Here is a 19524-nt window from a genome sequence, read left to right on the forward strand (position 1 = left end):
GACTGTGACAATAAGGTCTGTCACACTGTCCCAACATCCACCATGACAGTAAAGGGACTGTGACAATGACAGGTCTGTCACACTGTCCCAACATCCACCATGACAGTAAAGGGACTGTGACAATAACAGGTCTGTCACACTGTCCCAACATCCACCATGACAGTAAAGGGACTGTGACAATAACAGGTCTGTCACACTGTCCCAACATCCACCATGACAGTAAAGGGACTGTGACAATAACAGGCCTGTCACACTACCCCAACATCCACCATGACAGTAAAGGGACTGTGACAATAAGGTCTGTCACACTGTCCCAACATCCACCATGACAGTAAAGGGACTGTGACAATAACAGGCCTGTCACACTGTCCCAACATCCACCATGACAGTAACGGGACTGTGACAATAACAGGTATGTCACACTGTCCCAACATCCACCATGACAGTAAAGGGACTGTGACAATAACAGGTCTGTCACACTGTCCCAACATCCACCATGACAGTAAAGGGACTGTGACAATAACAGGCCTGTCACACTACCCCAACATCCACCATGACAGTAAAGGGACTGTGACAATAACAGGTCTGTCACACTGTCCCAACATCCACCATGACAGTAAAGGGACTGTGACAATAACAGGCCTGTCACACTGTCCCAACATCCACCATGACAGTAACGGGACTGTGACAATAACAGGTATGTCACACTGTCCCAACATCCACCATGACAGTAACGGGACTGTGACAATAACAGGTATGTCACACTGTCCCAACATCCACCATGACAGTAAAGGGACTGTGACAATAAGGTCTGTCACACTACCCCAACATCCACCATGACAGTAAAGGGACTGTGACAATAAGGTCTGTCACACTGTCCCAACATCCACCATGACAGTAAAGGGACTGTGACAATAACAGGCCTGTCACACTGTCCCAACATCCACCATGACAGTAAAGGGACTGTGACAATAAGGTCTGTCACACTGTCCCAACATCCACCATGACAGTAAAGGGACTGTGACAATAAGGTCTGTCACACTGTCCCAACATCCACCATGACAGTAAAGGGACTGTGACAATAACAGGTCTGTCACACTACCCCAACATCCACCATGACAGTAAAGGGACTGTGACAATAAGGTCTGTCACACTGTCCCAACATCCACCATGACAGTAAAGGGACTGTGACAATAAGGTCTGTCACACTGTCCCAACATCCACCATGACAGTAAAGGGACTGTGACAATAAGGTCTGTCACACTGTCCCAACATCCACCATGACAGTAAAGGGACTGTGACAATAACAGGCCTGTCACACTGTCCCAACATCCACCATGACAGTAAAGGGACTGTGACAATAACAGGCCTGTCACACTGTCGCAACATCCACCATGACAGTAAAGGGACTGTGACAATAAGGTCTGTCACACTGTCCCAACATCCACCATGACAGTAAAGGGACTGTGACAATAACAGGCCTGTCACACTGTCCCAACATCCACCATGACAGTAACGGGACTGTGACAATAACAGGTATGTCACACTACCCCAACATCCACCATGACAGTAAAGGGACTGTGACAATAACAGGCCTGTCACACTGTCCCAACATCCACCATGACAGTAAAGGGACTGTGACAATAAGGTCTGTCACACTGTCCCAACATCCACCATGACAGTAAAGGGACTGTGACAATAACAGGTCTGTCACACTACCCCAACATCCACCATGACAGTAAAGGGACTGTGACAATAAGGTCTGTCACACTGTCCCAACATCCACCATGACAGTAAAGGGACTGTGACAATAAGGTCTGTCACACTGTCCCAACATCCACCATGACAGTAAAGGGACTGTGACAATAAGGTCTGTCACACTGTCCCAACATCCACCATGACAGTAAAGGGACTGTGACAATAAGGTCTGTCACACTGTCCCAACATCCACCATGACAGTAAAGGGACTGTGACAATAAGGTCTGTCACACTACCCCAACATCCACCATGACAGTAACGGGACTGTGACAATAAGGTCTGTCACACTGTCCCAACATCCACCATGACAGTAAAGGGACTGTGACAATAAGGTCTGTCACACTACCCCAACATCCACCATGACAGTAAAGGGACTGTGACAATAAGGTCTGTCACACTACCCCAACATCCACCATGACAGTAAAGGGACTGTGACAATAAGGTCTGTCACACTGTCCCAACACTTTTAACCTATTGACAGCATAGCATTGGTCTGTGTGATAAAACATACAAGTTTCCTTCTAATAAATATAGAAGCCTTTCAGCTCTGTCTGAGAGAAAACCAGGTTAGTTATAAAAGATATTTCGGTCAACATTTTGACAATAAAATCCTGAGACAGTGTTTGTTTGGATTAAGAAGTGGTTTTCTTATGTCCTCCAGCTTTTTAGCCACAGTAAAACTGTTTCATGGAGCATTAAAATGACATCTGATGTCAATCTTGTGAAGACATTTGTCAAAACTGATTCTGAACCTTGTTACTCCTGTCAAGAGTCACTGCCTGGCTGTCACTATGCTTGTCAAACATCTACTTAACTTTGATTCTTGTTGTTTTTGTCTCAATATTTCCATATTTATAAGTGATCCAACATGGACAGTTGGTGTCCTTGAGTATTCATCTTTTGGAGGACTTTACATTCATTTTGTTTTTTTCATGAAAAAAAAAAATTCATTGGATAGCAAGATTGAAAGAGATTAGAAAGGATGAATAAAAGTGACTGAAAAATCTACACACTTTCCCTGAGTTAAACAATATGATGTCAGCTTGTACTTATTATTTTCTGTCTCAGCTTTCCTGGTACAGGCATGATATTTCTGTCTCAGCTTTCCTGGTACAGGCATGATATTTCATAGGATTTTAATTGATTTGCATTATATTTACCAATTTGTTGTGTTGATGGGAATGTACTTAAGTAAATATGCCTCCTTGGAAAATATTTGGAAATATATCACTGACAAAAAAATTTGGTAATTAATAATACAGTAAATTCCAGGCTTATACTCTCTGTCTCCAAGTCTGTTCTCACTTCATGTATCGGCTCAATTGATTCTTACTATAGATATTTCTGTGTGCTTCAATAATTAGCCTGACACAGGGGTTGTGTTTTTTTGGAGCTCATACCATTGACATTTTAAAATTTTCTATTGGAATGGCAAAAATTCTTATCTGTGCCATTTTTCTAGCTAATCTACTATCTGTAAGATTTAGATTCCTGATTGTGACATGCCCAGTTGTTTCTTGGTATAGAGGAGGTATTAGCTGTGCAGTATTTCTATTTATGCAGACTGAGACAGAGCGATTTTGATTATATTTGTTTCACATATTGATCATTCTGTATCCTAGATATGTAGGAATGCCGATATGAATTACCGAAGGAAGCTGTATCGACCAATTTTGTGTTATCATTACGATAATTGATGGTTGGAAGATTTCTTATTATTTTCTATAGTTAGACTTCTTTATCTGAATATTGACAAGAATTAAATTGATTAGGAAAACATAATTGAATGGAGTATGCCTTGAAACTTGGGTGAAGATTAGTGTTGATGAGAACTGAAAATAAAAAAAAAAATGTGTGCTATATTTATAGGTAGCTTATACCTACTAAAAAAATAAGAGCAGTTTTAGGTGAAATGAAAAATTAAACTCAAAATGAAATTTCATCCTTTATCTGACAGAAAAAAAGAAGAAGCAAATTTCGATTAAATCTATGTAGATAAATGTGGCTGTATCTACTGAAAATCTCTGCTTTCTTGCTCTCATCTTATCGGAATCTTCTCACAAATCTTGAATCAATCTCCTTGGAACCAGTACCATCAGATTTCCCAATAGATGTCGGGAAGCAGATCAGAATGTAGTCAGTTGTGACCTTCAGTTTCATTTGAAATGCGGATTGCACTGGAATGCCTGCCTGGAGATTGGCATTTATTCACAGAGTCATTTAGATGGAGACTTGGAACTCCCAGTGGCTAAATCGCTGGTAATTTAAAACCATAATACCAGGAATGGTTAATGCATCTGCAATTAAAACAGACTGAAGTAAAACAGGACACGAGTATTTGACAGATGTAGCTGGTAAGGATTGATTAAGGATAGTTGTCTGTCATATGGGAACAAGGCTACATGACCACCAAGGTCAGGAAATCATTCATCATGGCAAATGTCATGTCTCTGTATCTTACTTCCCTTAAGATAAGTACTCATCCTGATCTCATTGAAACCCAAATATTGTAGGAATATGATGACTTGATTGGGGTCAGCTTCATTTAGTTCAATAATAGAACCGAGTTGATTATTAGACCACTAAAATGATACTCCAAATGTCAGTACTGGACTGTGGACAGACAGGAATCCAGTATGAGATGCCAGTCATTTGTAAGACAGAATGTGACAAAAAAATAAATAAAACGCTGAACATTTATTCATATTTTTCTTTGTCATTTCAGGTGAGGGAAAGTGATGAGGCTGATTTGTTCAGAGAGAGGACTGTACAGCTATTGGACGACTTCAAAATATCTGGTGTCAACGGCACACGTATCCTTTTTCTTAGCTAGTCGGGACAAAGTCCAGTTGACCTTAGCTAGTCGGGACAAAGTCCAGTTGACCTTAGCTAGTCGGGACAAAGTCCAGTTGACCTTAGCTAGTCGGGACAAAGTCCGGTTGACCTTAGTTAGTCGGGACAAAGTCCAGTTGACCTTAATTAGTTGGGACAAAGTCCCGTTGATCTATCGCTATATTTCCAAAACCTGCTACCCTTGACAGTGTCATTTGACCTACTTTTAAACAACTTTAACCTTGGCCACAGTATGTTAACCATATGAGATATTTCATATTTGATGTGTGTGTTCCTTGTGACAAGGTCTTCTATTGATACTATATTTGCAGAACTGTTGACCTTGACCTACTTTCAAAAGGCGTATACCTAATTCCAAACCCACTAGGCGAGCTTTGATGTCTTCTGACCACTCTAGTTAACATGTACATTGAACCCTTTCTGTTGTGTCGTCCAACAGTGCCAGCTCTCTTTGTATATGCTGTTGTCTTTACTTTCATTATACACGATATATGTAAGATTGTTAATCTCATGTCAGTAAGTGGTCCACTATGTTAACATAAAATGTTAAAGATCATACAGGAAACACATGTATCATGGTTAACAAGATCAATGAAATGTACTGAGAAATTTACCTTAACCTGAATCAGATGTCTGTATGGTGTTTGAGGTGTTAGGACACAATTTACTAAAGTTGATCATTAGATCAAATTATCAAGGAATTCCACTTACTAATGTAAAGAAAATAATTAAACAGGTGAGTATCAGATTGAAAAAAATAAATATCATCTTATCTGGCTGGTTTCATCATTGTTCCTTAAATTAAGGACATTTCTTAACCTAAGGTTTTCCATAGGAAAGCATTATTGTAGTTAATGAAAAAACTTAGTTAAGAAATTTTCCTTAAATTGTCGGAGAACTTTAAATTCTATAATGCTTTCCTGTGGATAGTTTTATGTTAGGGAACATTGAGGAAACATGAGGCCTGATTTAATGGTTACACAAGCTATGAATGTGCTGGAATGCTGTAAATATTTTATCATAAATGTTCGTGTTCTAGAGTATTTCTGTAACACCAATGAATATGATTATCTACTTTTTGGATGCAGCACATACTTGTAAATATTTAACAGTAAAGCCATATATATATTGTTATGATCTTCTATCATGGACTATTTATCTGGTTTAAATTTCAGTTGAATACCAAATTAATCTTTAATTATCAGATCATGCTAACTAACTATTGGGAGCTTGATCTTTTAGAAAAATTCCAACAATTAATTTAATTTCAACAGAATTTTTCAAGATTTCAAAAAGTTTGAATGATATAGGTATACATGTATGTATATAGAATATCAAAGATTTGCGTGAAAATGTTTCACTATCATTATAAATGGTGTATAGACCAAGCTTCTCTTGTTTCAGGTACTCCAAGGCCTCCATTACCTCCATTCGAAATGCAATATTATCCATACAGACATCAAACCAGAGAATGTCCTCATGTGTGTCGACGAGACATACATCAGGAAACTTGCTGCAGACGCCTTCGAGTGGCAGAAAATGGGCCTAAAGCTGCCTGGATCTGCTGGTAAGTATGACGACCTGTAAAGAATTTTGTCAGCTCCGCAACAGTTTAAAATCACTTGCTAAGATTACACTCTGGATCGAATGGAATGTATTGTCACTCAGGATTGTATTCGCTTGAGAATCTGCAAACTAAAAATACATTTCCTCTAAAAATGCTTTACAAAAAGAAACCAGTGTAAATTGATATGTAAGAAAACAATGAATGCTGCAGTACAAACAGGTTATCACTTCAGAATTATGTGACATCAAATGAAAATATCACCTAAAACGTTATAAAGGAATGCATTCCATTGTACCATGTACAGTGAAACCCGACTTTACCGACACACTGTGGGACCGAGTCAATGTGTCGAATATGATGGTGTGTTGGTAAGGTCAGTGTTTGCAATGTTGGCAGAGAATGTCACCATTCTGATGGATATGGTCAGCTGTTACAGAATGTTGTTTAAGTTAGTGGTCGGGAAAGTCAGGTTACACTTTATGTGGTAATAAACAAAGGATTAATCAAGTCATTTTATAGGTTACATCTGGTTTGGAATTCTTCAATAATTAGTATACAAGTCAGCTAGCATTTACACTTAAACTGTAGTAGAGCTTGATACTAATGTTGATGGTGTTTTTTCCTGACATGTGTCCATTTGGGGTGAATCTAGGGGAGAAAAAAATGGTGTTTTGCATGACATGTGTTCTCTACGGGTGTATCTAGCGGAGAAAAGTTGGTTGTTTTTTCCCGACATGTGTCCTTTGGGAGCTCGAGGTGTATCTAGGGAAAACCTGTACCAGTCAGGTCATGCAAGGAAATCCTGCCATCGATATCAAGGTCATGCAAACTCACATGTTACAAAGATCTGAGCTATGAACATGATATATACTGGTAATTAAAACTGTATGATGATATGGAACAGAATCCTCTTTGTGCTATTGACGGCTGTTTTACAGGAAGATAACATTTTTACACGACATCAATATCAATGAATGTCTTACCAATTTTAAATCACGGGTTATTTGTTAATACATTCTGTCACGGTTTGATGATTTGTATAGTTGTATGTTTAAACTTGAGTTTGGTTAAAATGTTAATATTGGCTGTGCTCAGTTCCACAACAACCTTGAGTTCTGTAAGAGACATGTTTACCATTTCATTGCTCTTTGTGGTTGAATAGAGAAGACTATGTCTGATGTCTTTGGTACATTAAAATTATATATATATGTCTGATGTCCTTGGTACATTAAAATTATATATATATGTCTGATGTCCTTGGTACATTAAAATTATACATGCCACAATTATGGTTTGTCCTGTTTAAGTGTGGTGTTATGAGTTGATGATATTGGGTTTATTTGGGGCATGACATTTTCTTGTCAGTCATGATCATATAAGGATAATTTTTTTCGAGGTTAATATTTTAAGGAGAAAGTTGAGAAAATTTACAAACTTAGCTTGTTGTTCAAAACCATTCTTGTGCCATCTTCAAGAGATAAAAGGTTTTGAAATTGAAATGACATAAGTTCTAATGACAAACAAACTCTCATTCGGAAATGTCTTACAACCAACTCCAGTTAGATACACATGGTACCTGGTAATAACTGGACACTTACAAACCTATATTGTAATTTTCTTTATGCAGTGAGTACAGCACCAAAAGAAAAGCCGCTGGACCCATCAAAAATGTCTAAAAATAAAAAGAAAAAGATGAAAAAGAAACAAAAGAAGCAACAGCTACTTCTGGACGAGCAGATGAAACAGATTGAAGAGTTTGAGAAAGACAAAGAGCAGGTAGGTGGATGTGTATTGTATAGAAATCATATATAAATAGGGCAGTACTTGTCTTCTATATTTTTGGAATTATTGTTTTCATTTCCCCATGATAAGTCATTGAAAGGTCTGCCTATTTATAAGTTTATATGTGACCTAATGCCATCCTTGCTATATTGACTTTATAACTTGCTATATCGACTTCATATTTTCTTTGTTTGTCATATTTAATGGACTTGTTCACCACCATCCACTCTTTTATGATCAAAGTCATGTGTTAAATAAAATTTTTATGTCAGCTCTGATCCATGCACTTGATACATTTCCATTTAGTTCTGATGAAAGGCAGTTCTTATCATCTTCGAAAATTTCATTAGTTCAGAAGAATTGTTGCTTTTCTTAAAAATCCATGAAGGTTTGGAGTAATTGTTATTTTGCTCCCTGGGATAAATAAGATAAAGACTGACCTTCAACCACATGGTGCCAAGGGCAACTATTCTCATACTCCACAGGGTTATCCAGCACTTGCCAGGGAAAAGATCAATCGGTCTCACACATGGGGGTAAAGACAGCTGGCACGCGCTATATAACACTGCACATAATAACGTAACATCATCATTTTATGTTGAATAACCAGGTCGTAAATGATGATGTCATCAATTTTGATGCACATTCCAAGGAGCATTGTAGATGGCAAGATGAACAACTTTAATAAAGTATGAGAAAAAGAAATCATGTAAGAGTTTGGCTGGCCAGCACTCGGCAAGCCTCGTGTACATGCTGACTGGCCAAACTCTTACACTTGGGTTGAGATATCCTTGTCCATGGAACAGACCCATGTTATAGATTCTATTATTCTCAGACATCCTGTTGAGATAAAGGTACATCAGACATTGAAGTTCAAGGTTAGACAGGATCATATCAAGGCAATCAATAACCCCTATATGTTATATCACCTGCATGCTGATCAATTATTACAAAAATTCAGGCTAGTGTTGAAATTTATTTCTAGAGCGAGTATATGTCCCAGAGTGAGAGTACACAGAGCTTACCCCAGCAGGAGGGCATGGACCAGTCGGAGGAAACAGACACTTGTAACACCTTAAATAGTGACTCGTCGCCCACGGAGAACAGTCTGGCAAACTACACGGACCAGGAAAATTCAGAAAACAACAAAAATGACCTGAACATCATTGAAATTGAAAACAACAATGCAGGTAATGTGTGTTTGTGAACAGTGTCCTGTATAATAGTGGTGACCTGACTTGAATGAACCCCTGCATAATCTGTAAATCTGACAGTGTACATTTCAATGTAACCCTATATAATCTGGATACCTGTATATATGAGACCTTGCTACATTTCAATGTAACTGGATATAATCTGGATACCTGTATATATGAGACCTTGCTACATTTCAATGTAACTGGATATAATCTGGATACCTGTATATATGAGACCTTGGTACATTTCAATGTAACCCTATATAATCTGGATACCTGTATATATGAGACCTTGCTACATTTCAATGTAACTGGATATAATCTGGATACCTGTATATATGAGACCTTGGTACATTTCAATGTAACTAGATATAATCTGGATACCTGTATATATGAGACCGTGGTACATTTCAATGTAACTGGATATAACCTGGATACCTGTATATATGAGACCTTGGTACATTTCAATGTAACCCTATATAATCTGGATACCTGTATATATGAGACCTTGGTACATTTCAATGTAAATGGGTATAATTTAGATATATATATATATGAGACCTTGGTACATTTCAATGTTACTGGATATAACCTGGATACCTGTATATATGAGACCTTGGTACATTTCAATGTAACCCTATATAATCTGGATACCTGTATATATGAGACCTTGGTACATTTCAATGTAACTGGGTATAACCTGGATACCTGTATATATGAGACCGTGGTACATTTCAATGTAACCCTATATAATCTGGATACCTGTATATATGAGACCGTGGTACATTTTAATGTAACTGGATATAATCTGGATACCTGTATATATGAGACCTTGCTACATTTCAATGTAACCCTATATAATCTTACATTATCTTACTAGGTTACCCTGTCACTCTGAACTCATTACTGTCAACCCGTAGAACATCACTTAGGACATCACTTATATAGGAGACCTTTAGTTTATGTCATTTTTCACAATTCTACTTAAATTAAATCTAGAGTGTAAATCAAAAACCTGTTTATAATGTACAAAAATATTGTCTATAAGTTATTCATCAGTTTAATCTAATTTCTGTTTAAAACAAATCCAGCTTTTCACATTTGAATTCAAAGTAAATTGTTTGATTCAAAGTTTGTTTAAATACCTTTTTTTTTATTTCACAGATAACAGTGCAGAAAAGGAGAAAACTAAAACAGAAAAAATAAATGAGGAAAATACACAGCAAAGTGAAGGCGAGAAAAGTCCGCCATTAACGAACAAAAACTATGTAGAACCCACAATCATCACAGATGGTGGCGGTACAACAACGATCATTGTGCAAAATGTGGCTCCCGAACAGGTACCTGTACCCCCAATGTGTAACGGCCATGAATCTCAGGGGGGACAGGAAGGGGATGGGGACTCCGTAAACAAAAACATTTCGTCTCAGGAGACACCATCACAGGACACATCAATGAACATTTCTGAAAGTGAGGCTATATCAAATAAAACAGAACCGCAGTCCGAGAGCACACCTTGCGCTATGGAGGAGAGCAATAATGGCGAGTCAAGTCCAGAGTCCAAAGGTCGTGATCACAGTGTGGACAATACTAGCCAAGCTAACAGCGACAACACTAATTCCTCAGGTAATAGTTCTAGGCTTTATTTTGCCAGTACAGTGGATCTTTCTTAATATCATATTTTACTTTTCAACGATAGATATATACAATTAGATGGATATTATTGAAATATTAGGGAGTAAACAATCACAGGCTTCAATCATTAAAAATACCATGCAAATAGATAGTAACAAGTAACAATTTAATTTAAAAAAAAAATTGTCAATACATCAATACATTTTACCATGATGATGTAAACCACAACTTATTTTAGAACTTACCTTAAATTGAAGTCGGGTAACTATTGTAATGTAGCATTCAATTAACTATAGCATATGTAACAACAATTATCAGGATTTGCTGATTTTCAAATGTAAATATTAGTTATCTTGTTCTCGTAAACATCTGTAACATTTTGCTGGGTGGCATAGAAATTGCTTATGACATGACGTCAGAATGGGCATCTTTTATATTGACAAAAACACTGAATATAAATGTTGTGTGTAATTGTTTAATGTTGTACTTGATCAGCTATTAATGAAACTGTAACAGAACAATTGTTTACTTTAATGTGATATTATACAACTTTCTATTACAAACGTCCTGTGTCAAATAAAGTCTTGTTTTATAGTGCCAATAAGTAGTACTATATGATATCTTTCCTAAGAATGTACTTTGACTATTACGGTGTCAGTATTGTAATATCTATACCTTATTTAACAGCACGCAAACTTAGCTGCAAAGCAGACCCAGTGAGAGAGATTTGTGATATACCTGTAAAGATTGCAGACTTGGGGAATGCCTGCTGGATAGTGAGTACAGGCAGTGACACAAAGTGCCAAGCGAAACTGTGTATTAGGAAAAACAATTTTCAAATAGTTCTACATAAGTAATGAAAAATTATTTGCTTTTGTTGAGCAATAAGAATTTAATTAAATTGTTTGAATATGACAAAAAAAACCTTTTAGTCGTATTTGAACATGTCTTGGTCAGATTGATGACCCTTTAACTAACATATTCTCTCTACATTACAGCACCACCATTTTACAGAGGACATTCAGACAAGGCAGTACCGCTGTCTTGAGGTCCTAATTGGAGCTGGCTACGGTGCACCTGCCGACCTCTGGAGTACTGCCTGCATGGTAAGTCCTGAGGCCATGTGTGGTGTTCTTCAATGTTTTCTCCTCTGTATTACAGAAACTGTAAATGTAGTAAGGGCATGTAATGTCACATCCATTCGACTGTTCTAGGAATCCTGGAATTTTTCAGGGAAAAGAAAAATGTTTTCTCCGGCCTGCTTAAGATTTATAAACCTGATGGACTTATTAGCTGTGTAATTGAACTACACTGTCTGTTCAAACGAGGTGTTTCAGTGGAAAACAAGATGGTGTTGAAAGCATATTCTCATATGATATAGATAGTATTAATAACATGGGTTTATAATACAGTGCCTTATTCTAGCTAGAAAGGGTTCTGTATGTTACAAGACATTAGTGTATAGTATTCCAATGTTGACTGTTTAGTCTACTGTATCAATGTTCTGCTTTGGTTTTACAGGCGTTTGAGCTGGCAACAGGTGATTATCTGTTTGAGCCCCATTCTGGCGAGGATTACTCCCGAGACGAGGACCACCTTGCACATATTATAGAACTTATCGGCCCCATTCCACGCCATATAGCCCTGTCTGGCAAATATTCCCGAGAATTCTTCAACAGGAAAGGTAAGTGCATATGTTATATCAGGTCTTCCTATAGACATCTCTTTTCTTACCTGGTTCTTTGTTATTTACAGAGCCTCAGTTTGTAAGGTGATGATTTACAAATTGTTGAAAAATATTATAAGTGGTAATATATAGCCACGGTAGCTAAAACTCCAGAATTCTGTCATTGTCTTGAAACATTACAAAAATATATCAATTGTCCAAGTCTTAAGATTTTTAATGTCTGTATGTACGTCTGTGAGATAACTAATCTATGGGCGGCTAAGTGATGTAGTGGATATCACACCTAGATGGCCTAACTAATCTATGGGCGGCTAAGTGATGTAGTGGATATCACACCTAGATGGCCCGAGTTTGATACTGATCAGATATAAACGAGTATGCTGTCCTCTAACTTCTAGATTCCCCTAGGTACTTTGGTTTCTATCAGATTTAGGGCCAACAAGAATGATTGGTAGGAGTTTATAACTTGTTTCATAATTATTCTAAAATTAAGTACTATTTGCCTGTTATCGCCTTTCACTTAAATGGTACTGACAAACATTGACTTGGCCACTACACATCTAAAGCCATGCTTTGAGATCATTATGTAGTTTCTGAATCATTACACAAGTCAACATGGAATATATTGTCAAGCTTCAGTACCGGGAACCACCATACATCACCCCACTAATCACAGGACTGAAAGTATTGATGCTCATGATCCCGGTGTGTATCTGATCTCCCAGTATGTTATAGAGGTCATCAGGAGATATATTTAACTTTGTAATAAAAAAACATAAGTTTTATGATTTATGAAGAAGAGTAGAGTCAACAGGAGACATTGATCTTCGAAATTTGCAAACCCTTTAAATTTAATTTTGTTATTTTCAATAGGAGAGCTGCGGCACATCGTAAAACTGAAGCCGTGGGGCCTTTACGAAGTACTGACAGAGAAATATGAATGGGAACCATCGGCAGCCCAGCAGTTTTCCGACTTCCTCATGCCCATGCTTATATTCGACCCAGAGAAGCGTGCCACAGCATCAGAAAGTCTAGAACATCCCTGGTTGTCTGACGCGGAAGCCTGACATGTTCTAGCTATGCCTGTCTGTTAACTCGTGCTTGTGCTACAGTAAAGATTCATCCTCAGCGCTACATGTACCTGAGAAAAACCAATTTTGTTTGGACTTTTCATTGGACAAGGAAACAAGATCCATCCTGATTGTTTGTGATTCTATTTGGACTACATGTGTCTGTCTTCCTAATAGTCTCGTGACAATGAAGAAAGGACAAGCAAACACAAGAAACCTGTATTTTGCCCATCAATCATTCTCATTGAAATGGCAGGATTCTTTTTTTTTTTTCTTTTTAGTTCATGGGAAACTTCATTGAGGTTAATTGTGTCATGGAACAATACCCCGCCGTCTGTCAATATTGAAAGAGAAAATGTCAGTGTTAAAAAATCTCATTTAAAACTTCTCTTGTTAATTTCCCTGTCATTTGATGGTAGCAGTGTTCCTCCTCTGCCAAATGTGACAAATGTTTAGAATAGAAGTCAAACTGGTCTTATTACAGCTGTTCATGTTTACAACAGATTTACATATTCTACCTGGTGAGCAATGCCCATTCTACGGGTGTCTTATTTTCACACCATTTATAATGTATGAAGATCATAAGAATGTCATACTTGTATCACTGGTACGATGGGGACTTGTTGTAATTTATATGATGTAAAACAATAATTGCCATAGATAATAGTATACAAAGATGGTATTTATTTGGTAGTTGTAATAATGCCGGCCAATCTGCCTCTCTGTCATTCCTATCATTGCTATATCATGTTGCCTTTATTTCTTGTAAATAATTCTGTACAGAAATCACAACAACCTGTAAAGGGCAAAACGCAGATTTTAATCTAAGCAAATTTTTTTGTAAGGAGTAGAAAATATATTGAAAGCATACTAATACTGAGTGCTTACCCGGTTAATAATTGAGGAACTTGACGTTATGTAGTCTTGAGTAGTACATTGATAGCTATCAGCAGATTGTATATAGTTAGAAGTAATATTTATCATCAGTGAATGGAACACATCACATTGGTCCTCATCATTGTTCACTGCCTAACAGTCTTGGTGTACCTCACTGGATATATAACTTATCTCTAAATTTTCTCACATCATAAACTGTTTCTTTTTAACACAATGTTGCTGTGCTTAACAATAAAGTTGATTGGTGGGTTATCAGAATTTAGAAAAATGGTACAGTTTTCCTCCAAACTTAACCAACACAGAACACTTTGTCTGAACAGGCACGCCTGGCTTTACAATGTCATTAAATGCTTGATACATAGGATGGAAAGAGGGTTAGACTGGCAATAACACATACACTACTGGTGATGGTGTGGGACAGTATTGGTATGTAGGGCGGAATGGAAGGAGACGAGGGTTAGACTGGCAATAACACATACAGTACTGGTGATGGTGTGGGACAGTATTGGTATGTAGGGCGGAATGGAAGGAGACGAGGGTTAGACTGGCAATAACACATACACTACTGGTGATGGTGTGGGACAGTATTGGTATGTAGGACGGAATGGAAGGAGACCAGGGTTAGACTGGCAATAACACATACACTACTGGTGATGGTGTGGGACAGTATTGGTATGTAGGGCGGAATGGAAGGAGACGAGGGTTAGACTGGCAATAACACATACACTACTGGTGATGGTGTGGGACAGTATTGGTATGTAGGACGGAATGGAAGGAGACGAGGGTTAGACTGGCAATAACACATACACTACTGGTGATGGTGTAGGACAGTATTGGTATGTAGGACGGAATGGAAGGAGACGAGGGTTAGACTGGCAATAACGCATACAGTACTGTTGATGGTGTGGGACAGTATTGGTATGTAGGGCGGAATGGAAGGAGACGAGGGTTAGACTGGCAATAACACATACAGTACTGTTGATGGTGTGGGACAATACTGTGGATGGTGTGGGACAGTATTGGTATGTAGGACGGAATGGAAGGAGACGAGGGTTAGACTGGCAATAACACATACAATACTGTTGATTGTGTGGCACAGTATTGGTAGTGTATCTTTTACACAAAAATAGGAGCAAACTGTGATCTACTGCCTCATTTTTTCTGTATTTTTTTTACCGTCGACCTTTTTTCCCTCTGAATCTTTTAGTTATCTCAGTAAACAATTTACAAAATGCATTTTCTTTCCCTATTCATTGCAATGTACAGGTTTTATTAATTTTCTTCTTTGCCAAGATTTGTATTCTGTGTTTATAATTAGTGCTGATGTTTGAAATACTGGATGGAGTTGAACCATATTGTTAGAAATAAAATACTTACAGAAGTCATAACAAGGATTCAGTTTCCCCCAGAATAACTTTTAATTTTTCTGAACCAATCTGGTTCTGTGTGGAGACATTTTGTGTAAAAAAAATAACAGTTGTTATATTATCTTCATTATTTGATTCCTCCAAGAGTGCTATAAATGAATGTGATCAAATATATGATTTACTATTATTAATAGTAGTATTTATAATAAGTATCTATCATTTATTAAAATGATTATAGATACAATACCTGTGTATTGAGAATACAGTTTTAAGATGAACTAGTAGAAATTGTATATCTATAGATGTCAAGCACTGGGTTATGGAGCCGTCATTTCACTGAATCTGGTCCAGTATTCTGCTGTAGGGAAGTCTTTCCACAGATTCAATTTAATTTAACAGGTTTTACGTCCGCTATTACGGCCTTGCAGCCTTTCAGCTGATGAGCCACAGATTCTGGTTTGCCCTGTGTTAAGCCCTGGGTGATGTAAGAAACAACCAATTCACAGACTTGACATGTGATAAGCTCAGGGAGTTATTTTATAGCTGGTCAATCAAGTGACTGTACTAGTCTCCAAATTTATCACGGAGAGGGGGTTGTTGATACATATACACCCGGTATACATTTAAAACTAAACACATGAAAATTACTTTCTTGCATCACAAAGTTTTTATTTGTTTAGAAAAAAGATAGTACCCTGCAAATTTAGCAGAAATTGAATTTGATTTTTTTGTGTAAAAAAACATTTATGGAAAATGTTCAGAGAAAGTTGATTCAAGGAATATCATTTAGATTTTATTTAGATATTTTTTTTAGCATTTGAATTTTTTTCATATTTTTTTAGTATAGAATTTGACTGAAACTGAGTATATTGATGTTTTGCCATGTGTATTTGAACCCCACCCCTTGCCTATTTGTTTGACCCCTCCTTGACTGTTGATTTGTACACATGATGTTGTTACAACTCATGTTTAACCAGAGGGGCCATTATAGGGGTAATCACCCCCCGAAGTCAGTGGGCACGACTGGCATATGATTTGACATTTGTTGCCGAGAACGCTAGCCACTTGTACATATATGTATACAGTGTGAAATACTGAAAATCGCTTATGATTTGTCGAGGATTAATTGTAGCACAATTGCTGTTAGTGCCATCCATATGTATTGTGATAACTAATGTGGATTTGTTTCCATAACTGTCTGAATGTGTTATTAACATGAAACATTTAAAAGCATATGGAATAGAATTTGAGAATTGACACGACAAAGCGTAAGTGATTTACTGTATAAAGTGTATAAAATTTGTATATCTTGATAATCAAATGGATTCTGGTCTCAGTAGTCTTAGTGTTTTATTACAGTGTAGTAGGCTGGAAACATTGAATCAACAAAAATCTTTCTGATAGTACTTGTTTTGTATTGACCCTTGGCTATGAAATGTTCAACATTTACAATGAAATTAAAAACTTGATAGCCACCTTGTCAATCCATGGATGTGAACTCACTTTTGTGCAGGATGAAATCAGTCACATGTATATGAAATCAGTTTGACCTATTCAATAATATGTCAGTTGCCAGCGAAATAATTGAGTGTGTTGTGTATTTTACTGTAGAAATAGCTATTAGTTGATTAAAAACAGAGATATCTGATCTGGTTAAGGTAGTACTAACCAAAGTTTAACTGGAGCTGATAATTGTGATCTATTATTGTGTCCAGGTTTCCTTTTTGGAGTTTATTGATGTGTGTAAAGCATTGAAGTAGTTCTAAGGATGAGTTTACACAGCCTACAAACCAAAATAAATGTACACCATGACAAGTGATATTGTGTTTAGTTTGTGGTTATAAGTGTGGAATCGGGATATATTTCAGGAGTATGGTATTAGCTGGTGATGTTACATTAATGAACATCTGCTGGACAGATCCTTATACCATTCACCAAACTAGTCATGTATATAAATCTGGGGCATGCAACAGGTAATGTTGTTTTGAGATGCATATACCAATTTGATGAGGAAAGAAATCTATATAGCAGTGTTGACAAAACAAACTGTTTGTGGGGATTGCAAGAACAGTGTGTATACTGGAAGAACATCAGAAAATTGTGGATCAAAACATAAGAAAATTAATGTTGAGTTAGGTCTGGAGGAGTTGTCAACTTGACATCTTCAAACACAATAGGATTGTTTGGACTTTGCTGATATATGTCAAGTGTAGGCTTTGGATGGAGGTTTCCAGTCTGGATGTACAACTACAACAGTAATAAATTAATGATCAACAAAACTTGTATAATCTTTCATTTTAATGGATTACTAACTGTAAATGAAGTGCGATTGACAAACATGGAATAATTTACTCTGTTCATCTTGAGCTGTTATGCTTTACATATTTTGAAGTGAAAATCCATTTTTAACCTGATTTCCTTATCACCAGGTTATATTTTTGGAGGTTATGCAGAGTTGTTGTTAATGGTTTAGTCGTGATTCAGATCGGGTTTGAATTATCACAGACAACAAATGCATAGTTGTATGTTTTTTAAACATTGCCATCTCATCTGTCAGCGTAGTCTTTAAAAACCATTGTTTGGTTCCCATTCGTAAAATAAGAATTATTCAAGATATATAAACACACGGAAAGGGTTGGGGCGCCTTCTTTGATAAAAAAGGGTAGTCTGTGACAACAAATCCTCACACCACTCCCATGCATTTATTTATAGACTAGCATTTAGATTTTCCTGATGAATATCTTGTATAAAAATATCTTAATTCTACATACTGCGGAGGAATAGATAATCTGGATCCAGTGTTTATTTATAAGGCATATTAGAACTATCTGTACATAGTGTACATACATAACATAGATAATCTGTATCATCTATCTAGTACACTAGCCAACCTTTCTGTCTAGACAGCTTAAAACTCGGCTTATATGAAATTTATTTTAAAATACAGTGTATACGCAATAAGAAAAATGTAGACTTTTAAAATATTGGGTGAATAAGCTAAGAAGTTGATTGGTTAGAAGATAATGTTGCTATATTCTGATCATATTGATGTCGTTTATTTACAATTTTCTCATTTCAACAATTAACTGATATCTTTAAATTGACCTGTTTTAAAATGACCATAGTTACAAAAACCAAACTGGATGCACAATATGTGATATACTTATTGTATATTAAGACCAACCCAACACTTTGTACTTATATATGATGTATATAGAATATGTTGGAGCTAGTGTATGGACTGGATACTATCATGTTTATTGTATCATCATCATACAATTATGATTTGCATGCCATGGCGACGTAATTAAGTAATACAATATAACATTAAGTTGATACTAGTATTGTTTGTGTTATTTTCAAACAATGGTACAGTTATAACAGTAGATTTTTTTTTATTGTTTTATGTCTAGAATTTAGCAAGATGTAGTGACGGTTATATGGCACAGATAGCTACACAGATCTGATTGTAGTCAAGCTCTGGAAATAAGACCGAATCTTTATATTGAGTTTACCAAGAAATATGAATTGAAAATGGAATAAAAGTGCAGATAAGCATTATCATAGACTTCTTGTTGTGATTTGAGAATACTGTACTGTGTATAAACAAAGTCGCAGAGTTAATATAACATACATTGCAATGTAGCCTTAAACATAGTCACAGAGTTAATATATCATACATTGCAATGTAGCCTTAAACATAGTCACAGAG

At 36.8% G+C, this 19524-nt stretch overlaps 1 protein-coding gene across 3 annotated transcripts in view; it reads left to right on the plus strand.

The window, feature by feature from the left end:
• LOC117330357 (SRSF protein kinase 3-like) overlaps nt 1-19373 on the plus strand; it is an 80647-nt gene extending 61274 nt beyond the window's left edge. For all 3 annotated transcript variants that reach the window (XM_033888577.1, XM_033888578.1, XM_033888576.1), the window contains 10 exons: nt 4484-4571; nt 5241-5347; nt 6016-6178; nt 7806-7954; nt 8946-9150; nt 10321-10782; nt 11479-11567; nt 11790-11897; nt 12313-12475; nt 13352-19373. In XM_033888577.1, the coding sequence (XP_033744468.1) occupies nt 4484-4571; nt 5241-5347; nt 6016-6178; nt 7806-7954; nt 8946-9150; nt 10321-10782; nt 11479-11567; nt 11790-11897; nt 12313-12475; nt 13352-13545 (1728 nt within the window). In that variant the 3' untranslated portion in view covers nt 13546-19373. The remainder of the gene's footprint in view (nt 1-4483; nt 4572-5240; nt 5348-6015; nt 6179-7805; nt 7955-8945; nt 9151-10320; nt 10783-11478; nt 11568-11789; nt 11898-12312; nt 12476-13351) is intronic.
• Nucleotides 19374-19524: the final 151 nt, after the last annotated feature.

The sequence above is a fragment of the Pecten maximus genome, chromosome 7 (assembly GCF_902652985.1).
Source record: "Pecten maximus chromosome 7, xPecMax1.1, whole genome shotgun sequence".
Lineage (NCBI taxonomy): Eukaryota > Metazoa > Mollusca > Bivalvia > Pectinida > Pectinidae > Pecten > Pecten maximus.